Consider the following 27,421-nt stretch of genomic DNA (forward strand, 5'->3'; position numbering starts at 1 on the left):
GCAGCAGCAGAATTGTATTCCACCACAATCATGGCCCGGCATATCCCTCACTCTGCCATTACCATCAAGCCAGGGGACCAATCCTGGTTCAATAAGGAGTGTAGAAGAGCATGCCAGGAGCAGCACCAGGCGTACCTAAAAATGAGGTGCCAACCTGGGGAAGCTGCAACACAGGACTACATGCAGACTAAAAAGCGGAAGCAGCATGCTATAGACAGGGCTAAGCGATCCCACAATCAACAGATCTGATCAAAGCTCAGCAGTCCTGCCACATCCAGTCATGAATGGTGGTGGATCATTAAGCAACTAACGGGAGGAGGAGGCTCCATGAATATCCCCATCCTCAATGATGGTGGAGCCCAGCATGTGAGTGCAAAAGGCAAGGCTGAAGTGTTTGCAACCATCTTTAGCCAGAAGTGTTGAGTGGATGATCCATATTGGCCTACTGCTGAGGTCCCCACCATCACATAAGCCAGCCTTCAGCCAATTCAAATCACTCCACATGATATCAAGAAACGGCTGAGCGCACTGGATACAGCAAAGGCTATGGGCCCCGACAACATTCCGACTATCATGCTGAAGAATTGTGCTCCAGAACTAGCTCTGCCTCTAGTCTTCCATAACCTGGAAAAGGTCAAGCCTTATTAACCAAACAACTCTGGTTCTACTTCTCATAAAAAGTGATAGCATCTGGAAAATAAACTCCACGTCCTTTAAATAAACTTTTGTGATCAATTCTCTTTTATGGAGTACTCCTAATACGCAGGTAACCACTGTCCAGATATGGTAGCGGGGATAATTGACCTTCCCTGACCACTTATCAGAAGGATGTTTGAATCTAATCTTCTAATCCTAATTCCAAGATGAATATACACAATTGGTCCAGAAGATGGCAGGCTCTCATGCCTGCTTATAAATTCTCTCCTGGTTTTAAGATCTGTGAGGCATCAATTAGACAAAGTATTTGTCCCAACAATCCTGTTTCGCTTCACACTTAGGCCCGGATATTCCTGGTAAATTCCACCCAAGTTAAGGCAGTACAGAGGCAGCCTGGCAAAGGACATGTAGGAGGAGGAGGCCTTCTGCCTATGCCCTGCTGCCCCCCTCCACCCCCAAATTTTCTTCCCTGCAACCCTGCCATAACCTAGATCTTTCTGCCCCAAAGCCCACCCCACATTATGTAAATGAAGAGGGGGAGACATAACTTACAGGTCCCCGCCATTTCCCTGTATTTGCATCAGGTTCCTGTCTCCAGAAAGCACCACCTCTATAAAAGCGGTGTTGAAATCGGAACGGTGTCCCAGAGGCAGGAAAAGATGATCGGAGTGAGAAGTCAGGGAATATGGTGTTCCTGCATGACTTTGAATACTGGAAGCGACTTCCGTCATGTTATCAGGATTTAAAGGTAGTTGGTGGTATCTGCAAAGAATTTAAAGTCAGAATAATCTTGTATGTAAATAATGGATTTCCCTCTTGAAATTCCACTGTTTCTATCTCTGAGGAAAAGGATGTTGAGGCCAGGGAGGACAAGAGGAGGGAAGCCTAGAGAATCTGGCATCACATGCGTCAGCACCACCCCACCCAAAATGTAGATACCTGCACCAGAGGGTCTACAAACCAAGGCGGTGGTTTATGAGGGTTACAGTTTCCTCCAAAAACAGCCAGTGAATTATACCAGCTGTTGGCACCAGACCTACAGATTCTTTCTACCAGGGGTACAGCTCATTAGTGGCTTTAAAGCTAACAACAGCTCTACATTTTAATGCCACTGGACATGTCCAGGCAGCTTTGGGTGACATAGGTCACATAAATCAATCAGCAGTGCACCACTGTGTTAAACAGGTGACCGATGGCCTGTTCAGGCAGGGCACAGGTTTTCATCTCCTTTCCCACAGACCCTCCAGAGCAGAGACAGTAAGCACTGGAATTTTATTGACTGGTGAAATTCCCAAGTCCATCCATGATTGATTCCACCCATGTGACCCCTTCTAAAATGTTTATAATTGGATTCGCCTCGAGTGATTGCTACAGATGCACTATACACAGAAAAGCGTCATTTAGTTGCACATCATCTTGATTAGTATAACCACATGGCATTTGAGTTTTAATATGTTGTTAGAAAGTTTATCGAACTATTGCTAAAGAGACCACGATATTTTAAGGATGGATTTTAACTTGCAGTGGGTTTCCAATGGGAAACCGCGCTGGCAGAGGAATTTGAACTCTCCCTGATCGGCAGGAGAAGCAGTTAAAATGGAGCGGCCTCATTTCCCACTCCATTCCCCATTTTAACGCCACTGGCTTTGCTGGCTGACGAGGTTCCCGTCGGACTCCAGCAGGAGCCTCATTCATAAATGCAAATCGGGGTCCTGTGGCATACATGTGATCCCGATGGAATTTTAACTAGCTCCTGAGCGGGATGCCCCACCGCAGCCACCCCCGCCAGGCAAAGCTATCAGGAAGTCAGCAAGGGCCCCCAAAGTAAGGTAACCAAGGGCTGCCCGCTGGGACTCAGGTGGGGATGAGGGTTCTGCAGGCGTCTCGTGGTATGGAGAGTGGGGGGGAGTCCTGGTCAGGGAAGACATTGCTGCACCTCCTGGCACCACAAAGAAAGTAACAAAAATTCTGCTTCCAATCGTCTTCTGACAGCTCTCGTCTGATAGGAAAGCCATAATGCCTTCCCCACTCAGGCTGAAGTTAAAATTCAGGACCCAATGACTGATCTGCATATTTAAAAGAGGACCCTGCCTCTTTGGTTGGATTGCTTAGCTGCTTGTCCAGAATTAACGTTAAAAATTGGAAACGCGGGATCCAGGCAGGACATCGGCGGGTAAATTACCCAATGGATTACCCGGTGGGTAGGGTTAAAATCCCCCCTTACTCAAATGCCACGGTGTCCATAATCAACCATTAGAGACACTGCTATTCAAGAAACATTAGCCTGAAGTTATACTTTAAAACACATTCATGCAGAACTTGTGCCCTAATTTGCTTTTTATGTAAGGGTGGAATAATCGCTGCCTATTTAAAACGGCACTTAAAGGAGAAACTGGGTAGATAACAATAAGAAGCTGATCTGATTGGCCGGATCCAAAGAGGATGTGAATACTAATGAAATCAGTAGTTTATTGTAAGCACATTTCCTAGATCCTCCTTCCTGACTATCTGAATGGAAGAAACCATCAAATGCTGTGGATACTTTATTGGCATTTTTAAAAGTGACTAATGTTTAAACTGCATTGTGAGTGTAGAACTAGAGGTTACAAGTACAAAATTAATAAGCCTCAAGGTAAACTAGGAAAAAAATTGTTCTACAGAATGGTGGATATGGGCTAGAATTTGCCGAAATAAGTAACAGCGTGCGAACAACACACGCCATTAATAATGTGTAAATCAGCCAGCACCTTGTAGTGAGGAAGAGATATCCTGTGAATTGCAAATCATCACAAGTTGCCGGCCAATTTGTGTCGCTCAGCCGTTCACTTTGTGAAAATGGCATCACGCCCTTAACCTCCCCGTGATTTTGTGAAGTTGCTGCATTTTCACATTAATTGCCCATTAAGCACGCCACAGAAAGTTAAGTCTAGTAATTAATAGTGTAAGTACCCTTTTAATGAGTGCCAATCAACCTCTCTGCCTAGAAAGTGAACAATTAAAAGTGTGGCGTCTCATTCCTTCAGGTTGTGAATTGTTGTCGGAGATTTTTTTAAACCTCAAATTTAAAATTTTAAAAAATCCTTTCTGTTTTTTTTCCTCTCTTAATCCAAACTTTCTTTACCTCTCTTTCTGTACCTGATTTGATATTGAATTCACCGGCCTAGAAATTGAGTTTGCGCTGCGCCGGGGCTTAACGCTGGAAATTTAGTGCCGGTGCTAAGTCGCGCTGTGCACGCCAAAAATTCAGTAGCGCCGCGCCCAAACGGCTGCCGGCGCTACTGAAGGCTGTTTGCGCCTGAAAACTGGCGCTACGCGCCGCATTGCGGCGCTATTCCGGCGCTGCGGCGCCTGATGCGGTGCGGCAGGCTCGGGAAGTGCAGGCCTCCTCCTTCAGTTAAGGAGGAGCTGCCTGCACCCGCCCGCTGGCCGGTTAAATCGCCACAAAAATGAGCCCGGCACCTCGGGGAAGTGCCGGGCTCGCAGCCGAGAAGCATCTGTTCCGCGGGGGGGGGGGTGGGGGAGTCCGGGGAGGGAGGTGCGGGCAGGCGGCCGGCGGGAAAGCGGCCGGCCGCCGCTCCACCTTTATGTGCCGGCGCAAAGTCGTGTAAGACTCTGTTGCCAGAGTCTTAGTTGCGGCTGCCACGGGTGAGGCGGCCGCAACTGAATTTCGGTGCTGGGGCCCGTCACCACGGCAACCGGGACGCTGCGCACACCGATGACGTCATCGGTGCCGGCGCAGCGCTACCGGTGTAACGCCGATGTTGGGCCCTAGTCAATTTCAAAACCGGCTGTAAGTCCAGCGCAATGCCCTCTAGCGCCGCAAAATGGGCGCTAAGCCCACTCAATTTCTAGGCCACCCATTCTAATTCACCCTTCTTCTCAGTCCTTCCTCTGTTTATTTCTCAATCTTTAAATCTCATTGGTTAAGGAGATACACTGTTGGTCCCGTCGTTCACCAAGGTCCCAGATGCTCTGTTACTCTCACCACGCTGTTATCAGCTCGCACTTCCAGCAACTTAAAGGGCAATCTTTTTTGAGCAGACTGGCACAGGAAAATGCCTAACTAACCAGGCATGCCAGGAGATGCCTGGCTCCAGCAAATTCTGGTTTATTACTATGTTTATTAACTGTATTTACCAGGGAGATAGAACAGGTGTGTGGTAAACCACTTTTATCGTTACACTATAGTTATCACTGTTGTATTGTTATCACCGTTATCACTGTTGTATCACGATACGAGGTCGCCTCTTGTCGCGCTGTTATACCTGGGCTGACCACCTCCGACTCCGCCCATGGCTCCACCTACCTGCCCAGGTATAAAGGTAGTCGACTGGCTGGTATTCCTCCTTGTTGGACCCGATCACCCACGAGGGTGGGCTCTGTTATTTAGTCAATAAAAACCTTTAGTTACGTTCCTAACTCGTCGCTTTTTATTGGACGAATTGATAGGTATATCAATTTTATTGACTAAATTTTAAAGATGTCTACTACTGGCCAGCCAGAAGCCCTCCCAGAAGCACAGCCACACCAGCCGGCTTGGCTGCAAGCCCTCAAACCACCGTACCTGGATCTAAACCCACAGGCAGCAAACGCAGCCCTCAACTTCAAACACTGGCTGGACTGCTTCGAATCCTACCTGGAAGAATCCGGCGCCCCGCAGAGATCCAAACTAAGACTTCTGAACGCCCAAGCGAGCCCGAGAGTATACGCACTCATCCAGGACACGACTACGTACGAGGCCGCTATCAACCTACTGAAACAGCAGTACCGCAGCCCGGTAAATTACATGTACACCAGGCACCTCCTAAGATCCCGCCCGCAACAGCCAGGAGAGTCTGTAGCTGAATTTTTACGGGCGCTAAGAGCACTCGGCAGGAACTGTGACTTTAAAGCGGTGACGGCTGTTGAAAATACGGAAGATAATATCCGCGATGCCTTTGTGAAAGGCCTACGGTCCGACTACTCACGGCAAAGACTGCTTGAAGCTAAAGACCTCGACCTGGACAAAGCTGAAGCCCTCGCTCTCTCCCTGGAGGTGGCCCATCAGGACCAGGAGGCGTTTTCCAGGTACTGCTTGCGACCCTGGGACTCGGGCCCGACCCCTACCGCAATACCCTTCGCAGCGCCGCCCCCGGGACCTACCTCAGCGTCGGCGTCCCGGACCCGACCGGGCCCGCCACCCCCGGTACCGGCTCCGACATCGGGCACCCGCGATCGGGCCGCCGGCTGCTTCTTTTGCGGCCAGGAGAAGCACCCGAGGTCGCGCTGCCCAGCCAGGAACTCTACCTGCACAACCTGCAGGAAGAAAGGCCACTTCTCTAAGGCCTGCAGGAGCGGATCTTCAGAGGCCAGCAGTGCCTCATGCGAACTGTGGGGGCGGCCATCTTCTTTCACGGCAACTGAGGCCAGTATCCCCACACGTGAGTCATGGGGCGGCCATCTTTGATCAAGGCAACCGACCCCAATAGTGCCTCATGTGAGTTATGGGGGCAGCCATCTTCTCCGCCATTTTGTCCTACCTCGTGGGAGACGCCATTTTACCCACCACGCCCGACTGCCACCGGGCCCCCGGACCCGACGACCGCCTCGCCCGCAGACGACAACGACTCGCTTACCTACACGCTAGCCTCCGTCACTCTGGATCAAGCCCGCCCACACCACCTGTCCAAGTCGATGATGGACATCAAAGTAAACGGCCACGCCACGACCTGCCTGTTCGACAGCGGAAGCATGGAGAGCTTCATCCACCCAGACACGGTGAGCCACTACTCCCTCCCTGTCCTGCCAACGCGCAACCGAATCTCGATGGCATCGAGGTCCCACGCCACGGACATTAGCGGCTACTGTGCTGTGACCTTGTCGGTTAAGGGTACAGAGTATAAAAACTTTAAACTCCTCGTCCTCCCCCAGCTGTGCGCTGCCGTCCTACTAGGGCTGGACTTCCAATCCCACCTCCAAAGTGTAACCCTAGCATACGGTGGACCCCTCCCCCCACTCACAGTCGACAACCAGCGAAGGTTAAACCGCCCACCGCGTAACACCTGCAGCCTATCCACCCTCAAGGTGCCGCCACCTTCCCTGTTCGCTAACCTCACCCCCGACTGCAAACCCGTCGCTACCAAGAGCAGGCGGTACAGCGCTGGGGACAGAGCTTTCATTAGCTCTGAGGTGCAGCGTCTCCTGAAGGAGGGCATCATCGAGGGGAGCAACAGCCCCTGGCGTGCCCAGGTCGTGGTCGTTAAGACCGGCGATAAAAATCGCCTGGTCATCGACTACAGCCAGACCATAAACAGATACACCCAGCTGGACGCATACCCCCTTCCCCGCATATCTGACATGGTCAATCAGATTGCACAATACCGCGTATTCTCGACCATCGACCTTAAGTCGGCCTACCACCAACTCCCTATCCACCCCGAGGACCGCCAGTACACCGCCTTCGAGGCGAATGGGCGCCTATACCACTTCCTTAGGGTCCCCTTCGGTGTCACCAACGGGGTCTCGGTCTTCCAAAGGGAGATGGACCGGATGGTTGACCAGAACGGACTGCAGGCCACATTCCCCTACCTAGATAACGTCACCATCTGCGGCCGCGACCGGCAGGACCACGACGTGAATCTGGAGAAATTCCTCCGTACAGCCCAACGGCTGAACCTCACCTACAATAAGGAGAAATGTGTGTTTAACACCTCGCGCCTTGCCATCCTTGGCTGTGTAGTAGAGAACGGACTCATCGGCCCCGACCCCGAAAGAATGCGCCCCCTCATGGAGCTACCCCTCCCCCACTGCCCTAAGGCACTTAAGAGAACCCTGGGGCTCTTCGCCTACTATGCCCAATGGGTGCACAATTATGCGGACAAAGCCAGACCCCTCATGAAGTCCACATCCTTCCCCCTTACGGAGGAAGCGTGCGCAGCCTTCTCCCTCATTAAGGGAGACATTGCCAAGGCCACTATGCACGCAGTGGATGAGTCCATCCCCTTCCAAGTCGAGAGCGATGCATCCGACTTCGCCCTAGCCGCCACCCTTAACCAGGAGGGGAGACCGGTGGCCTTCTTCTCAAGGACCCTACAGGGCCCTGAGATCCGACACTCGTCGGTCGAGAAGGAGGCCCAGGCGATTGTGGAGGCGGTACGACGCTGGAGGCACTACCTGGCAGGCAAACGATTTACCCTCCTTACCGACCAACGTTCGGTCGCTTTTATGTTTAATAACAAGCTGAGGGGCAAAATCAAGAATGACAAGATCTTGAGGTGGAGAATCGAGCTCTCCACCTACGATTATGATATCTTGTACCGGCCAGGTAAGCTGAACGAACCCCCCGATGCTCTGTCACGAATTACATGCGCCAGCGCGCAAAGTGATAGACTTCAGACCCTCCACAACGACCTCTGCCACCCCGGGGTCACCAGACTTTACCACTTCATTAAGGCCCGCAACCTGCCCTACTCCATCGAGGAGGTCAGGACCATAACCAGGAACTGCCAGACCTGCGCCGAGTGCAAACCGCACTTCTTTAGGCCGGACAGAGCAAGCCTGATCAAGGCCACCCGCCCCTTCGAGCACCTGAGCATCGACTTTAAGGGGCCCCTCCCGTCCTCTGACCGTAATGTGTACTTCCTCAACATTGTTGATGAGTACTCCCGTTTCCCCTTTGCCTTCCCCTGCCCAGACATGACCAGTACCACGGTCATTAAATGCCTGAACGACCTCTTCGCCTTGCTCGGGTTCCCAAACTATATACATAGTGACCGGGGCTCCTCTTTCATGAGCGAGGAACTCCGTCAGTTCCTACTAGCGAGAGGTATTGCAGCAAGTAGGACCACCAGCTACAACCCCCGAGGGAACGGCCAGGTGGAAAGAGAGAACGCGACGGTATGGAAGGCCGTCCTCTTAGCCTTAAAGTCTAAGGGCCTCCCAACCTCCCGCTGGCAGGAAGTCCTCCCGACAGCGCTGCACTCCATCCGGTCACTACTTTGCACTGCCGTTAACGCCACCCCCCATGAACGAATGTTTGTTTTCCCCAGGAAGTCGACTACGGGAACCACTCTACCAACCTGGCTGACCTCTCCGGGGCCCGTCTTGCTGCGAAAGCATGTGAGGGCCCATAAAACAGACCCCCTGGTCGAGAGGGTGAACCTCCTGCACGCCAACCCCCAGTACGCCTACGTGGCTTACCCAGACGGGCGGGAGGACACTGTCTCCTTACGAGACCTCGCACCCTCGGGCACTCCGGAGACACCACCTTTACCCCCCCCCACCACCCCCCCAATTCCAGCCCAGGTAGACGGCATGCCGGAACCCCACGAGCCTTCGCCGACCACGCAGACACCAGCACTAACACCGGATAATGCAGCACCGCCGCTGCGACGATCGGAGAGGCTTACGAGGCCTCCGGACAGACTGACATACCAGAACTGGTAGTACACTTCACCCCGCCGGACTCAAATCTAAACAAGGGGTGAATGTGGTAAACCACTTTTATCGTTACACTATAGTTATCACTGTTGTATTGTTATCACCGTTATCACTGTTGTATCACGATACGAGGTCGCCTCTTGTCGCGCTGTTATACCTGGGCTGACCACCTCCGACTCCGCCCATGGCTCCACCTACCTGCCCAGGTATAAAGGTAGTCGACTGGCTGGTATTCCTCCTTGTTGGACCCGATCACCCACGAGGGTGGGCTCTGTTATTTAGTCAATAAAAACCTTTAGTTACGTTCCTAACTCGTCGCTTTTTATTGGACGAATTGATAGGTATATCAAGGTGGACATGACATTGGATGATGAGATTAGTAATGAGATAAGTGCATTTAAAATTTAAAAAGGGGATAAATAAATTAATCAAACTCAAAGAGGATAAAACCCCTGGTCAAGATGAATTGCATCCGCGCATTTTTAAAGAATCTAGGTAAGAGATAGCAGAGGCATTACTACACATATTTAATAATTCGTTAGAAAAAGGTATAGTGCCAGAGGACTGGCGGATAGCTAACGTAATCCCGATATTTAAGAAGGGGGATAGAACATGTCCAGGGAATTATAGACCAGTCAGCTTAACATTGGTGGTAGGAAAAATAATGGAATCCCTACTAAAGGAAAAAATAGAAGAACATTTAGAAACCAAAAATATAATAATGAATAGTCAGCATGGATTTCAAAAGGGGAGGTCTTGCTTGACCAACCTTATTGATTTTTTGAAGAGGTAACAGAGAGGGTAGACAATGGTAATGCAGTAGATGTAATTTATCTGGATCTTAAAAAGGCCTTCGATAAGGTACCCCATAATAGATGGATGAATAAGATCAGAGAATGCAGAATCAGGGGACAAGTAGCAGAATGGATTGCTGGCTGGCTTCAGGACAGAAAGCAGAGAGTAGGAGTAAAGGGTAGCTATTCACAGTGGCAGAAGGTGGGTAGTGGTGTTCCACAAGGATCAGTGCTGGGACCACTGCTGTTCACAATTTATATTAACGATTTAGACTTTGGAATCAAAAACACAATTTCTAAATTTGCGGATGACACTAAATTGGGGTGGATAGTCAATACTGAGGAGGACTGCAACAAGTTACAGGAGGACATTAATAAACTTGCAGAATAGGCATATAATTGGCAAATGAAATTCAACACAGATAAATGTGAGGTATTACATTTTGGTAGGAAGAATAGGGAGGTCACTTATCACTTGGAGGGTGCGAATCTAGATCGGGTAGCGGAACACAGGGGTCTAGGAGTACAAATGCACAAATCACTAAAAGTTGCGACACAGGCTAGCAAGGCCATAAAAAAGCAATCCAAGCACTAGGGTTTATTTCTAGAGGGATTGAATTGAAAAATAGTGAAGCTATGCTAAACCTGTATCAAACCTTGGTTAGGTCACACTTAGAGTACTGCGTACAGTTCTGATTGCCATATTATAAAAAGGATATAGAGGCATTGGAGAGGGTGCAGAGAAGATTTACAAGGATGATATCAGAAATGCGAGGGTATTGTAGGATTTTGATTGACTATCTTAGGGGACATCTGCCTTTAAGAGACACATGCAGTTGCACATGCCAGCCATAATACATATCAATTTACTGCTAATAATTACACTATTTATTTTAAGGCTTTGTTCAGGCATGTTATGAATTCTGCTGGAATTTTACATTTGGATCAGAATTACATACAATATAGCGATAATAAGAGTACTTCATGGTGTTATTTGCAAAGAGGGATATGGGGATAGTGCAGGAAAGTGGAGATGAGATAGAAGATCGGCCATGATCTTATTGAATGGCAGAGCAGGCTCGAAGGGCCAAATGGCCTACTCCTGCTCCTATTTCTTATCTTCTTATGTTCTTTTAAGTTCTGATCAGTATTACCCTTCTTTATTTTGAGGGAGACAAAGTTCACAATGTATTTTTATTATGATCTTAAATTTTTCGATAAGCTATGTGTTTAACTGCCCTACATTCCTGCAGAGGTTTGTCCAAAGGAAATGTTGGGAAGAAATTCCTTATTTGTGAATGTGATTATCATGAAGTCCAATTTGATATTTTGTGCAAGCTAAGGGTATATTTTAATGTATGCATTAAGTGCAGTCTTAAATGCAACATGATTGTTTTGTATGTCACACCCCTGCTTTAATTTCTATCAAATATTTATCATGTGACGGGTTAACAACTGTGCAGGGTGTTGGTGAGACCACACCTTGAAAGGATTCGCAAATTTCATGTCTCCCCTGAAGATTTACTTCTGGCTTATTGGAGAAGCCCTGGCTGGACTGAGTTTAAAATCCAGGGCTCCAGGGCCCAACAAGATGGCTACGGTCAACCTCATGGCCAAGGCCTGCAAAGTTCAGGTTTGGACTGACAAAGAAGGAATGTTCCAGAAATTAGAAGGCAGACAGGCCTTCTGCATTTATGTATGAGAAGCAAACAGTGGCATTCGGGCCTCTGATTAAAACCCATCAAGGCCGTTTGCACAGATAATCAACGGGTAATAGCTGCATTCAAACCTTCATTAGCTGACTTCAACACTGTTTGAAAACGATCAACGGGGCATTCAAACTGGAATGGCCCCATCTCAAGACCAGTTAGACAAAGGGAAACACTTATGGGACGTTTAAAAACTGATTAACCGGCCATCCAGGTCAATGGGCCCAGATCGGTTTCCTTTGTATCATCTTCAACACGTCCAGGTCAGACAAAGAAACAAGCTGATCTGGTGAGTGATAAGGGCTCCCAGAAAGGGGTATAAGTAGTCCCTCGGGAAGCCATCTCTCTCTCTCTCTCGCCTGGACTCCAATGCCCTGCCTTACCATCAAGAAGATCGACGATGAAGAGCCCGTCCAAGGGAAGCAGGATACCCGCAGTTACATTTTAAATCACTGGGGTATCTCTGCTCTGGGCGGTGAAAACCCTAAAGACATCAGCAGGCAACGGGGCACGGAGCAGGCATTCTAACATCCGAGACTGGTGAGCATAAACTTTCTGGCCCATCGCAAGACAACTTAGATAGGTGTAAAGGGTGGGAGTTAAAGGGATTGCTAAAATTGTCATTTTAGTCATTTTCCCTCGATGTGTCCATTTCTCCTCCCCCGCTAAGTGTAATTGTGTTACATACATAGTGATTTTCTCTGTATATTTGTCTCTATTTTTAATAAACATTGGTTTTCTTTGCACCAAACCACTGGTCTTGTTTTGTTTATATCGCTGCTCGTAATAAGTCCGGTGGTCAGAACCAGAGGGGAAGCTGTAGTGTATGTATCCGTCTACCTTTAAGAAAATCATTGTATGTAACCGTTCACCTTTAAGAGAACTATTTTAGGTGTGGCACTACTTTGTTGGCTTCTGTATACTGTAATACCGACGGTGACCACACCGGTATATAAGTGCTGTGTCAGGATTTATTTGGCAGATTCGCCCTGACCTTCGAATAGTAAAGTCCTGTTTTAAGTTACTCTGGTAGTCTGTGTATTAATTTACAGACTTTACAGTGGCGACGAGTCCGATCGTACCCTGCGGCAACAATACTTCCGAAGCAGTTAACGAGCGTCGAGAAGAGGCAACCGCCCTCGTCATTCTGCTGGGAGAAAACTCGTGTCTGCAGAGCTGGAAAGGAGGAAGAATTCAGAGACAAAGACTTCCATCAGCAACAGGCACTGACTGTCCCTTCTGCCACGGTGAGCAGTGAGCCGATCAGCACGAGAAGCAAGCCGGCCACGGTGACTGTGAGTAAGGGAAAAGTAAAAAGAATAACCGGAGGATAAGGGCGGTGCACTCGACCACGGTCGAGGGGGAAAGGAGCCGGACAGAAGTCGGGCCCAGAGGCGCTGAGACTGGGGCAGCGTGGAGCAAGGAAGCCGCGGTACAGACAGGCTGGGGACGCAACGGCGTCGTGAGACAGCTAGACCGCGACCGGCGAAAAAGGCCGGGCAGCGACCGAAGCCACGAAGCGTTGCGACCGGGAGCATAGGCACGGGAAGATATAAAAACTCAGCCGCAGCCAGGGAGGGAAGCACCGGACTGCGAGAGGGCTGGGCGGCGCGATTGGGAGCCGAGCGAGCGGGAGAGGCAGAGCCGACCAAGGGAGACTGAGCGAGAGCCAGTCCAGCGGCTGAAACTGTTCGCCGTCAACGGGGTGTACCCAGCGCCGGTAGAGCCGAGCGAGCGGGAGAGAGACAGAGCCCGAGCAAGGGGAACTGAGCGAGAGCCAGCCCAGCGGCTGAAACTGTTCGCCGTCAACGGGGTGTACCCAGCGCCGGTTGCCCTGCCGAGAAAAGGGAAAGCACTGAAGCCGACGCGCAGGCTGTGAACCTGAAAGCCAGCGGCCGTCGCCCGTGGGGAAAGTGTACCCCTCCCGCCAGGGGAAGAAACGCGGGAAGCCGCCATTAGGCGGGGAAGAAGACAGAAGCGGGAAACCGCCATTGAAGTGGGCGGGGAGAGAAGATAAGCGCGGGAAACCGCCATTTTCGTGGGAACCGCCATCTTGGGAAAAAAAAGAAAAGAAAATTTAAAGAAATAATTCGTGGTGTTATCAGGAAGAGAGGAAGATGCCTAAGCGTGGTAACATCAACGATTTTAATTCTGAGGTAGAAGACTGGGCCACGTATGTGGAACGCATTGAGATCTATTGTGAGGCCAATAAAATAGAAGAAGATGACAAAGCTATAACCTTGCTAAACTCGATGGGCGCGAAGACATATGGGCTCTTGAAGCATCTACTAGCACCAGCTAAACCAGCGGATCAGACTTTCGATGAAATTGTGACTGTTCTGAAGGATCACTTGAACCCCACACCGTTGATGTTGGCGGAACGATTCAAATTCTATGCGAGAACGCAAAGGAAAGACGAAAGCAACGCAGAATACTTGGTCGAACTGCGTAGACTAGCGAAACACTGCCAGTTTGGAGGGAATCTGACAGAGGCATTGCGAGACAAGTTCGTGTGCGGGTTGTCAAAGGAAGGAACGCAAAAGCGACTACTCGAAGAGAACGACCTTACACTTGACAGGGCGGTCCTTATTGCAGCATCGCACGAAGCCGCAGCGAAGGGAACTGCGGAAATGCAGCTAAAGGCAGCGGCACTCAGTGTGGATCAAATTACCTCGAGTACAACAAAATGCTATCGTTGTGGGAAGACAACACACGACCAGAACCAATGCTGGTTTAAGAACCAGGAATGTAGGAAATGTGGCAAACTGGGTCACATAGCTAAGGTATGCCGGTCAGGGAAGAAGACCAACAACCAAAGGAAGCCATCACAGGAAAAGTACAACAAGGTACACAAGGTGGCTGAGAAGAGTTCAGACGAACAGAATTCAGACTCAGACCCAAACGGCCAGGAGCTGGGCAGTCTGAGAATTCACAATGTGAATAAGAAAGCTGACCTACAAACTATCTGGGTCATGCTAAAAATAGCTGGAGTCCAAGTGAAAATGGAGTTGGACACTGGATCAGCTCTATCAGTCATAAATTGAAGGGATTACCACCGGCTATTCTCACATATACCCTTAAGAGATACCAAGTTCGTATTGCAGACATACACGGGGCATAAAGTATACCCCATGGGGAAGATAAGAGTCAAGGTGAGAGATGGGGGTAAAGAACACCCAAGAATGAACTTATACGTACTACCTGAGGGAGGACCACCACTTCTGGGATGGGAGTGGATCAAGAAAATAGACATGGAATGGCACTATCTAAAAGCCATAACGAGTGAGGACTCGGTGCAGACAATCAGCTCAGATTCTGAAACGGATGACGATAAGACCAACCCAAATATGAAAGACAAGGCTAAAATGGACTTGCCGACTAAGGTTGGAAGAACGAAGGCATGCATAAAGGCTTATGCTCCAGAGAAGAACAAAGTTTCAGAACAGAACTCCACCGAACAACGACAACATAGTTTGACAGAGAATTCTGAGTCTGTTCAGTTTACGGACATATCCATGACTGACGAACACCGAGCTCGGACTCAACTTTATTTCAAATTATGACAGCAAGTAGAACAAGTGAGTTACCGTCTCGAACAAGAGATGAAAACAATGAAAAAGTTCTATGACACCGAATGGGAGAATCTGGAAAGACAACAGAAGCAGCTAACTCAAGCAGAGAGCTACCATAGAGCCATTGTGACCAATTACCGATCACATCTCCCTTATGCTGTTCAGGAGTTAGAATATTTGCAGGAAGGAGCAAATGAAGAGGAATCTTCAGGAAGCCAGGATTTTATTCCCGTTCTTCTCTACGACTCCTTACAAGCAGAGTTTGAGAAGTTGAAGGAACAGTATGAACAGGCCCAGGCTACAATCCTGGAGGGGATTAACTCGGCAACCTCCGAAAAGCTAGTTTCAGTAGAAGCATATGAGCAACTAAAGGTTGAACATGAGCAAGAAGTCCAAAGGCTGCAGGAAATTCTTGATGAGCTCAAGGCCAAGACAGACTCATCGGTAGAAGTTCCATCCATAGATGAGAAATTAGAGGTGAAAGACATGGCAGAACATGAAAGACAAGATGTCCAAGAACTCATAAAAATATTGAAGGAAACCCAAGACAAATATGAGGCGGCAATGACCGAGGTTCAACAACTTGAAGAACAGATTCAGCTGGGAATCCTTTCAGTGGAAGAAAAGGAAACTGTAAGAAACACAGAGACTGTAAGAATGGCCCCTGAACATGAGCTAGAGAGCATCAAGGCGCAACTTCTCCGAGCGCTGAAAGCCAAAGTACAAGAGGAAAAGAAGGTGAAAGCATTGGAGGAAAAGGTGGATGAAATGGAGAAGACTCTGATCCACAGTGTTCCCGTGGAAGAGTTAACGGTCAGCCAACTCCTTCATATGCTGAGGGACAAGACTCTGCAATGGGAACAATCTGAACACGAGCTTCAATCTTCAAAGGGAAGGAGTTCGGAGCTCTCAAAAGTTATGGAAATAGCTGAGGTTGCAACACAGATTTTACTGGGATGCCAAAAGTATGCTGAATCACGTCTATGTGAACAACAGAATGTTGAAACAGCTGCTCCAGTAGAAGGATTGAATAGCCCGATCAATCAATCCCCGATGGAAGGGGAAGTATTGAAATCACAAATGAGGTCATTAGTGAAGGATTTGCAGGAAACCCAGGAAGAGCGGGATGAATATGAACGCATGAAGAAGTCTCTTCAGGAAAGATGTCTAGGGAGGGAACAACAGTCGGCTAACGTCCAGTTGGGTAAGGAAGAAGTAGCAGGCCCTCTCGCTAGACTAGTTCAGGATGACACCGAATATTACCATGACCTGTTGAGTGACACGGAATATTACGAGGACTTGGTCTGCCCAGCTTGTGATGAAAACTCCCAAAGTGCAGAAATCAGAATGAAGCACTTAAAGTCTAAGGAACATAGGGAGATGGTGGCGCTACAGCTGGCAGCTGATAAGGGAGCCCCGAGAGTCTCCAAGAAGCAGAAAAGAAAAAGACGAAGCAGAAGGTGATAACCATCTAAATCATTATCACTTCTACCAGATCATGTACTGCCTACGAAGGGAGCCAAATCAGTTGGCAAGTAGGAAAAATTACCAAGGCAGTCCAGCTGTTTGTAAAAGTCAGCACTGCTGGTTCAGCAGGACGGAAGTTCAAGCTGTTAAGTTAAGGGAAAGACTATTGGATGAGTCACGCTAGCAATGTGAACCGGCTACACCACAGAGATGTTGTTCGGACCGAGTCAAGACCAGAGACGGAATCTGTGAACTGTTCCCGCAGAGACTGAATCTGTAAACTGTTTTCCGCATAGATTATACCTGTGAATTGTTTTACATGAAGTTGAATATATGTTATGTTTAATGGGGGACTAAGTATGTTGTAAGCTAAAAAGGGAGGATTGTAGTGTATGTATCCGTCTACCTTTAAGAAAATCATTGTATGTAACCGTTCACCTTTAAGAAAACTATTTTAGGTGTGGCACTACTTTGTTGGCTTCTGTATACTGTAATACCGACGGTGACCACACCGGTATATAAGTGCTGTGTCAGGATTTATTTGGCAGATTCGCCCTGACCTTCGAATAGTAAAGTTCTGTTTTAAGTTACTCTGGTAGTCTGTGTATTAATTAACTAAACAACTCACAGACTTTACAGAAGCGATTCGAACTGCACAGGGCTGGAGCAGCTCAGATACACCTGACTGGCCAGACACAAACCCCTTACAACCTGGAGTACTGCGTACAGTTTTGCTCTCCTTATTTAAGGAGGGATGTACTTGCATTGGAGGCAGTTCAGAGAAAGTTCACTAGGTTGATTCCTGAGATGAAAGGGTTGTCTTATGAAGAAAGGTTGGGCCGATACTCATTGAAGAATAAGAGGTGACCTTATTGAGACATATAAGATTCTGAGGGGGCTTGACAGGCTAGATGCTGAGAGGATGTTTCCCCTCGTGGGGGAATCTAGAACTAGGGGGCATTGTTTCAGAATAAGGGGTCACCCATTTAAAATGGAGATGAGGAGGAATTTCTTCTCTCAGAGGGTCGTGAATCTTTGGAATTCTCTATCTCCGAGAGCTGTGGGGGCGGAGTCATTGAAAATATTCAAGGCTGAGATAGACAGATGGTTGAACTACAGGGGGGTCAAGGGTTATGGGGAACAGGCAGAAAAGTGGAGCTGAGGCCAAGATCAGATCAGCCATGTGCTTACTGAATGGCGGAGCAGGCTCGAGGGGCCGAATGGCCTGCAGCTGCTCCTATTTCTTATGTTCTTATGTAACCTAACAATAACCCAATGGTGTCACGTTTTGGTTTGATTTTCAAAGTTTATCCCCAATTGCAGCAGGTAACTGTGCTGATGAATTGACAGCCAGGAGCTTTCAAAGAGAACTAGCATATCTAATCCAAGTACACATGTTACCAACTATAAGAAGCAGTTGAAGTATCACCTTGGCTTATATTACCAGAACATTGGCCTCTGAGTCTGAAGATTGTAGGTTCAAGACCTGCCCCAGGGCTTAAGCACAAAGGGGGTGAATTTCCACAGGGGTGCTACTATTCCTACATTACAATGGTGACTACACTTCAAAAGTACTTAATTGGCTGTAAAATGCTTTGGAACACCCTGAGGTCGTGAAAGGCGCTATATAAATGCAAGTCTTTCTTCTTTATTTTATTCGTAAGAGGAAAAACCGTGTTTACGCCAATGTTCCAGAGTTTCTGTGAAGCTATGGGAATGATTGAGAGAAAGCCTGTGGAAATTTACCCCCATAATGTAATGCTCTGGTGCCGGACTGAAGGAGTGTGGACACAAAAAGATGGCACTATTTCAAAGACGAGCAGGGGACTTATCCCTGCCAATATTTATCCCTCAACCAACATAACAAAAACAGATTATCTGGTCATTATCACATTGCTGTTTGTGGGATCTTGCTGTGTGCAAATTGGCTGCCACGTTTCCCACATTACAACAGTGACTCCACTTCAAAAAAAAGTACTTCATTGGCTGTAAAGCGCCTTGAGATGTCTGGTGGTCATGAAAGGCGCGATATACATGCAGGTCTTTCTTTTTTTCATTGTCGGAGATGTTTATGAATGAGATGTTACATAGAGGTTCCATCTACCTGTTCTAGTAATTCAAGTAGATGTAAAAGACCCTACAGCTTCACTTGGAGAGGAACAGAAAGTTCCCCAATGCCCTGGCCAGCATTCCTCCCTCAACCAACTCAAAAAACAGATTATCTGGGCATTCATTTGCCTTTTGTAGAACCTTGCTATGTGCAAGTTGGTTGGTGCATTTGCCAACATAACACAGTGACTGCATTTCATAAGTAATTAATTGGTTGTGAAATCCTTTCAGGCGTCCCTTGGATATAATAAGACTCAATTCGAGTGCATATTTCATATACTGTTTAATATTCTCCCAAAAACCAAATGAGTTATGAAATGTTTAAAATCTATTATGCAATACAAAATGTATGTGCTAATGTGTTAATTAATCTTATTTGCTTTGATGAGACACTTTGCTAATTGTAGAATCCATGAAATATAATTGTTAGCATCCTGGTATTTGCTCAAATCATATAACAACTCTCTGTCAGAGCTAATGAGGGAATTTCAAACAGCATTAGACAATAAAAAGACATGGATACATCAATGTATTTATTTAAGAATTCATTAGCCTTTCCATACACCTGAAAATGGAATCCAAATTCTAGGCAAAATAGCAAGACAAAGCTGCAATAACTACCACTGTTTTTAGTTTAAAATGATTTTACACACATTATCGTAGAATATGTAGGAATATAACAGTAATGGAGATAAAATCCAATCCAACACATCACTTCTGGCTAATTAGAGAAGTGTCTACTGTCGAATGACATGCTAGAAAGTCATACATAATTACTTGGAAATAAAGCTATTTGGGAAGCAGCATCCAATTAATGCAATTAGATCATTCATAAAAAGTCAACAAGTTTCTAGATGATTGTCTAAATCGTGGAATGTTGACGTGTTTCTGATTTTCTGTCCATCAGAGTGATTTATAAAAATTCGAGATATGTTATTGGCGGTTGTGATTGTTTATACTGTGGCGAAAAATCCACAGGGCAGTCGGATTTCAGGGTAAGTCCCGTAACGCACCCACCAAAAAGCTCTACCACTGACTCTCGGAAAGACCAGAGTGACCAGAATCAAAAATATTCTCACAGGCTAACAATCTCTTAGCCCTTGATCTTTGGCCTTTGTAAGGGGGCCAAAGATATATTCAAAAAAATTGGGGTTCTGGACCTCACCTGGGCCTGCGCTCCTCCGGGTGGGGCCCACAGCTGCCATTCGCCATTCTGATCCTCCGAGAGGGTGGAGAGACACGAACTACCAGCCCCTGGTTCTGCGCCCTTCCTATGCTGCTAGTTTTGTTTTTGGCAGGCAGGGGCTCCCTTTACTATACTGAATATGATGGCATTAATAACACTGGCTGAAAATTGAGGTTATATATGTGTACATACTGTACAGAACAGATGGTGAAAGTCTCTGGTTGTCCTGCTCACCCGCACCATAGCCTACTTTTTCTTAAAGTTGTTCTTAAATATTCATTTAAATATGTCTAATGTTTTGGACCTTTTCTCTTTAAGCTTTTTTAGCACATTGAACTTTTACATTTTCAGCCTCTGGCTATCTCCCAATCCCCGTTTTCTGTGCTGTGTATTCTATGTAATTCTATGTAATAACTGGGTTAGGCTGTAGCATTTTCAGACACCGTAAGGCCAATTTTCCTCTCCCATTACCCCCTCCCAGCACTAGGTAGGTGCATTACACCCAAAATGTTTGTCAAGACCTCAATCCGCACAATTTTGCTGTCCAGTGCACACTATAAATGGTTGCGTTGGAACCAGGGATGGAAACAGGAGATTCCATCCACATCTATATTGCACTAAAGTCCCTTCAGCCTCTGTTTAAATTACACAAAGTTTGAAGTACCATTTACTGGATTTTCTTTGCAGTACAAATAGATATTCTCCAATCTGCTGAAATCAGTTATTTAATTGCTAAATTAAAATTGTTTAAGTCAACATAACCATTCTGATTAGAATCACTTTTTTGAATACTTAAAAATCTAGATCATCCTCATCGATCTCACTGTTACCAGGTTTCTTTGATTTGTTTCTCATAGAAGCTTTTTGATCTGTATCTGTATCTGAATTGTTCCCTGCATCTTTCTGATCTTCAGATGCTTCAGGACTTGTGCAAGTACTTTTGCTGTCTACATCTGATGAGCTTTCCGGGTACATTTGAGAAGATTTGTTTCCTGGACTGTTTGAGCTGCTACTTGTAGTTTCTTTAGTGCTAATCTGAACATTACCACCATCAGTGTCCTCCTTTGCAGAATCTTCCGGTATTCTCTCATCGGAATGCTGTGGGCAACTAATAATATCTAATGAAGCACTTTGTTCTGCAGATAATTTTACATTCATGTCTTCTACCACCTCTTCATTTTGGCTTTTAACAGCATTAGATTTTACATGCTCATCAGAAAGTTCTGAAAGGTCATTATCCAAACTTTTATCCTCATCTAGCTCTCTAATGTTATTCTCTGCAGTGTCTCTTGTATTGTTTTCCTGTTGACTGTCAACAGAATGTGATTCTTCTAATTTGTTATTGTTTTCTGTCTCTGGATCCATATCGTTGCGCAATACATTATTTTCTTCATTCTGTTCCTTGTATTCCTCAGTTGCAGTGCTGGCTTCTTCATTATTGTGTTCACTGCTATCAGTTTCACACTCAACACAGTTAGAATCTTCTCTGTCATTTCTGTGTTGATTTTCGTCTTTAAAAGCATCATCCTCTTTATCTTCATTAGGTTCTTGAGCACCATTTGGTTTTATATTTGGCGATTCTCTACCTCCTTCACTTTTATCTTCTAGATCATCTTCGCATTTATCCACTTGTTTTTTCTTCTCATCAATATCCTCCAAATTTGGACCTACTACATGGTTACCAGTTGACACTTTTTCTTCACCCTGATCCAATGTTCTATCTAATTTGTGATTTTCACATTCATTATTCACATTGACATTTTCTTGATTCTCATTCACTGGTTCATCGTTTTGAATCACATGTTCTATTTTATTTTGAACAGGTTCCATGGATTCACTCTCACCAAAATCATGCTTATTAATTTCCCTATCCAACAATTCCTCAGGCCCATCTGTGTCAGTGGCGTGATTCTTTATTTTCTCATTAGATCTATTAATTTTCATCCTAAGGATCTCTCTCAGGTCAAAGTCTTTAACAATAGGAATATTTGTCTGCATTGCGGTTGTTGGAGCCTTACATTTTTCCGTGCAGGAATCACAAGGACAGAATTTATCAAGGTTAAATTGTTCATGTGCATCAGTATTGTCACCTAACATTTCACTAAAATTCAAATCCTCATCACTTATCAGAGATGAAACATCATTTGTGCTGTGATCATGATTATGTTCTTTAGAATGTGGAGAAAGCGTTTGCATTTTATACATAGCTTTTAGCCGTCTCCGTCTTTGTTCTGTTTGCTCAGATGATTCACTTCTACGTGGTTCCTGTGGAGGTGATGGCTTCTTTCTTCCTGCTCTGCTTTGGACTTTTTTTAGTTCTCTTTCAACGCTTCCTTGGATTCTCCTACTAACATCTTCTCTTAAATCTTCAATCATCTGATCTAATTCATCACTAGCTTCTAAATTCCACTTAGTTTTAAATTCATTCATTGCATCTACATAATGTGTAATAAACTGCTTTTCCATTTTTTTCAGCAGTTTCAGTAACCAGACTGGGTCAGGATCAAATGATTTCCTCTGTGTTGGCACAGGCTCTTGGTCTGCTATGACAGCTTGTGTTGCACAACAGTGATCTGATGTTATTTGCGGTGGTGTTTTTATTATGCCAGTACTATCGCATTTTTCTTTTATTTTATTATGCACAATTTTCTCTTCCTCAGGATCATCTACATCTACTGCCTCATTATGGTCTTTTGCCTTAGTCTGATGAACTATTTCTTCCATGTCACACCTGTTCCCAGCCGATGGTTTCATTCCCTCTACATCTGGAGCAGCTTGTTTCTCCAAGTTTTGATTTGTGTCCTGTGGGCTTTTCCCAGTGTTGATGTCTACATTTTCATCCAAATCTTCAGCATCATTACTTTGTTCACCACTGTTCCACTGAACACGACAAGCTATGTCTGGAGTGACTGGACTGGACGGTGCAACATCTGACTGCGATATTTTTGAGTTTCTTGAAAGGGATCTTTTTTCAGTGATAACAATATCTTCTGACTTGTTCTTTGCATTCCTGCAGTTTATTAACTTTGGTTTCCTACAAGAAGCATTAGTCAGTATTGATTCTGCAGATGATATTGAGTGTTCTTCATTTTTCTCATTTGGCTTAATACATATCACAGATTTCTCATCAAAAGAGTTTTTCATTAAAGAAGGTTGATTGTGTTTTGATGCGTCACCCTTCTTGTTATTAAAGGTTTTTAAATTTAAGTTACATTTTTTTTTCTCTGTTGCTAGAGAGACATCAGTTGCCCCACCCACACTCCCATCGCCTGAACCCCCTGATCCACTATTGACATCCACTCCAGAGGAAGACACTAGTGTGACATTATCATCTGCTGAATTATGGCCTTTAAATGTTTTTGAATGTTTTCCAGCAGTTTGAGAAACCTCTCCCACACCTTCTTTCGCAATATCAGTAAACCAGAGTGACTTTAGGATACTTAGAAGCTCTTTTTGTGCAGAATTATTTGTATTATTGAACTTGTTTGCAGAATCCAAGGATTCTTTGTCAAAAAATTGCAGACTGGCAATGCATGTCAACAGGGCCTTAGCTGAATGGCTTAGATTTCTTTCAAGTGCAAGATTTAAATCTGGCAGACTGTTTGACCTACCCAATTTTACTCTCTGTCTAGAAGAAAGAAGAACTTTTATAACCTCAACAGAGGAATGCACATTGTTGGGCAAAACTTTCTCATGCAGGTGATTAGTCGTAGGCATTTCAGAACAGCAAGAACTAATTGGTTTTGACTGTAAAATATCCACCTCTTTGACAATATGTTGGCCAGCACTCTTTTCTTCTGCTTTTGGGCTTCCATTGTTTTCCAACTTTACCATCTTGGAAACATTTTCCTCTTTAGATTCCTGATTACTTACAGTAGATTCCACTTCACATGGTTTCTCTTCTAATGTTGTAGTAGCCTCTGCTTCACTTCGTTCCCCTTCTGGCATCACATCTGTTGCAGATTTTTCACACTTACCTTGGAATTCCTCTGTGCGGTCATATTTCACGAGCATGTTTTCGGATGGCATTTTTTTCAGCCATTCATGAACAACCTCTTCAAGTGATGCATTTGGCAGTACACCAGGAATAAGATCATTCTTCCCACAGGCAACTGCAACAGTATGTGTGGATTTTTTACTTTTATCCTTTCTGGTATTATTACTATGTTTACATTTTTCTTTGCTGCTGACTTTTTCACTGTTTCTGTCACTGTCACTTTTATTGACGTTTTCTTTGTGAGGTTTTTCACTGGTACTCTTTTCACTTAAATTGGACCTAGTTCCTGATGTGGTTGGCCTAGATGCAGGAGGTTTTTCACCTGCTACTTTATCAGTAGTCATGTTGCTTTTAGACTTGAGACCTGAGTCTGTTAATAGCTGTCGGGTACTTTTACCACCAGCCTTTCCCTTTTGTGAAAAAGACTGAGGCATGCTCTGAACAGAAGCGTTTTCTGTAAATGAGTTTGTCTGAGTTATTGTATCTTCATCTACTTTACAAGACATAAGTTCTACCTCTGCTACATTTGATAATTTTGAAATACCAGTTTGTTCCAGCTCATCTTCAACTTGTTTTTGGTCTTGACTTTCAGCTTTAGCTTTGACTCTATATGCTTTTGAAGCAGTAGAGCAAATGCTACCAGCTGTTTCACTTCTCTCACGCTCCATTTTTATATTGGTTTCTATTTGTAAAACTTCTGGAAAACTTGATGTACACAAAGTTGGTGTTTTATCCTCATTGCTTGTATTTCCTTCTTCGCCAGCTTTAAAATTTGGCTTTGAATTACCAGAGACAGATGTGGAAGGCCTGCATTTATCATCTGACTTGGCCTTTCTACTTCTACTTGTACTGTTAGAACTGCTACAATTTATTGATTCAGAGTTTGAGGATCTCTGACTTTTGTCATTGGAGTTTTTCACAATAATTTCTGTATGTTTGCTCTGTGATGATAGTTCGGAATGAATGGAAGTAGCTGGCTGATATTTTAGTTTCACTCTATTCTTTTCACTTGAGTCTTCTGAACATGAAACATTGCCATCTTTACCTACTGTGAGTGATGGTGTCATCTTCCGTGCTGCTGAGGATGTAGATGACAAGGAGAGAACAGAATCCACGTGGTCATCATCAGCATCCATATTTGTTGTACATTTATTGCTCTTTTTGGAAGTCGAGTAAGTTGTATTGCTTACTGGTCTTTCATTAGTGTCATTATCTTGGAGATGTAGTTCATAATTAATGCCATGGCCCTCAGGAGAAGACTGTCTTTCTGATTGATTTAAGTTTTGTTTAATATGGCTGTCAGTGTTGGATTTCCCTGAAGATAATGAAATGTCACTAGCTGGCCTATTGTCTTCATATATTTCTCTATTTGGATTTTTATCCTTGTGGAGGGAGCAACTGGATACAACTGAATATGCTTTGCCTTCTTCAGCATATCCAGCATTCCTTGTGGCATTTGTTTTACCACTGAATGGGGTGGAGCAGCACGATGCGGTGCTTGAAAATAAATGGTTCAATGCAACCGATTCTTTACAACCATCAATTGAATGTTTTGAACAGCTTGAAGGTACATTTTGAGCTCTTCCTTCTGAACTACCTTCATCTTTGATTTGTTTGTTGCATTTCAAGCAATGAAAGGATTCAGAGGTGTTACTTACTGGTTTATCACCTGCTGCTGTACTATCAACGTCTTTTAAATCAACCGAAGCCTCTTCCGAGCTGGTGGACGATGTTGCTGGCCTGTCATTTTTTGCTATCTCTGCTGTTTTAATGGCAACCTTCCTCTTTGAAGAAGCTGTGGAATTGCTTGGTGAAACACAAGAGAGGCCATCATCATGTGAGTTTTGGTGACTGATGTTTCTAGAAGAACGTGATGAAGTACGGTGGGTAATGGCACTATAACTCCTAGAAATAGATGCTCTACTTTCATGATGTCCTACAGTTTTAGAAGCGGATGTACAGCTACCACTTTGGCTACTACAGCGACTCACAGAGCAATATTCTACTCCTCTATCTCCATTTTTCACAGTCTCCGTGTGGCTTTCCATCTGCTGTACAAAGTGTTGTGTATATTCCTCACTAGATGTTGTCTGTATGCTTTCAATAGATTCCTTTTTGTATTCAACTCTCCAGCAAGGTGATGCATGTGAGCAAGAAGAATGAGTGTGTCTGCCATTTCTAGAGTTTGCTTCTGGAATTTTATCAGCATACATTGGATTTTTCCAAATGTCATACCCCTGACAATGTTTGCAGCAATTCTCACAGTGGTTTTCTTCAGGTTCTGCTCCATTGAGCTTTGAAGCGTAGGCGCCATCGGCATCGTATGGATAAAATGACCCATCAAAACCATTGTCAGGATTCCTTTGCTCAACCTGTTCTGCGGCACAATCTTCTACTGAACATAAACGTTCATTATTGGTTTTCCCTGCTAAACTAGACCTCCTGATCTGTGTAGACCACTGAAGTGTCTCACGATTAAGCAAACGAAAGCGAACCTTCATCTCTACTGAAAGGCTGCCATCCTTATTCACATGAACTCTTTTCTCAATGTCATCCTCTATCATAGAATCAATAAATTCTCCATTTTTTTTGTGTGGGCGTGAGTCCATAAATGAAGCATGACCACTGTTGCTCGATGACGTGTTCAAGCCATTAGGATATGATTTATCTGATGATAACGAAACTCTGGGTGACTTAGATGGTGATCTGGGATGAATTACACTTTTCTTGGCTTCTAATCCAAAGTTACCTATAAAATACGGAATGGCATTTCACCAGAATATTCCAAGAATTCCAAAAGTACCACAGAGGGAAGGTGTTTGCCGAGTAAATTTGATATGGCAAAGGGAGAGAAAAAAGACAAAAGGAGAGAAAATATATTTAATTTGAGAAACAATCATATCATAATTAACTTTCATAATGTTTAAATCTTTCATGATAGAATAATTTAAAGTATATTGTAAACTAAAGCAAGGACAAAAACAGCAGATATTGGGCCGTATTTTCCGATCGGAGGCTTCCCGTGTGCGGAAGCCTCCGATCTGGAAAAAATCTACGCACTTGCCTGAGGGCCCCCGAGGTGCATATAGTTCCGTTGCTGGGCCTCTCCAACTCCAAGTGCGCAGGGCCCGCATATCCCAGAGGCGCATGCGGTTCGCAAGTGTCCCTGGGATCACGTGGGCCATGGGGAGCCAATCAAAGAAGGGAATCTCCCTTCATACACTTGACAGAGAGACCTGCCAAATATATGAATGAAGATCACCCCAAAAACATAGAAAACTTTAAATATATTTTAAAAAACCATCACCTTTTTAAAATTAGTTGAAATTACAATAAATTAAATATTTTAAACAAAAATTAAATTTTTTGAAAAAAATAATTAAAGTTTTTTACAGGGCTAAAAATAAACTTACCTTTTTTTAAAGTATTTTTAAATGATAAATGAGTGAAATTTTTTTTTTTACTTTTTTCATCTCTTATCCTGGTAAAAGCAGGCCTTACGCGTAAGAATT

At 45.1% G+C, this 27,421-nt stretch overlaps 1 protein-coding gene across 2 annotated transcripts in view; it reads right to left on the minus strand.

The window, feature by feature from the left end:
* Positions 1-18,063: 18,063 nt before the first annotated feature.
* The window catches only part of LOC147112588 (uncharacterized), a 42,792-nt gene continuing 33,434 nt past the window's right edge, over positions 18,064-27,421 (minus strand). For both annotated transcript variants that reach the window (XM_085996999.1, XM_085996998.1), the window contains exon 4: positions 18,064-26,658. In XM_085996999.1, coding sequence (XP_085853125.1) covers positions 20,705-26,658 — 5,954 coding nt within the window. In that variant the 3' untranslated portion in view covers positions 18,064-20,704. The remainder of the gene's footprint in view (positions 26,659-27,421) is intronic.

This window comes from Somniosus microcephalus, chromosome 9 (genome assembly GCF_052327205.1).
Source record: "Somniosus microcephalus isolate GS21.2 chromosome 9, FLI_Smic_1.0, whole genome shotgun sequence".
NCBI classification, from domain to species: domain Eukaryota; kingdom Metazoa; phylum Chordata; class Chondrichthyes; order Squaliformes; family Somniosidae; genus Somniosus; species Somniosus microcephalus.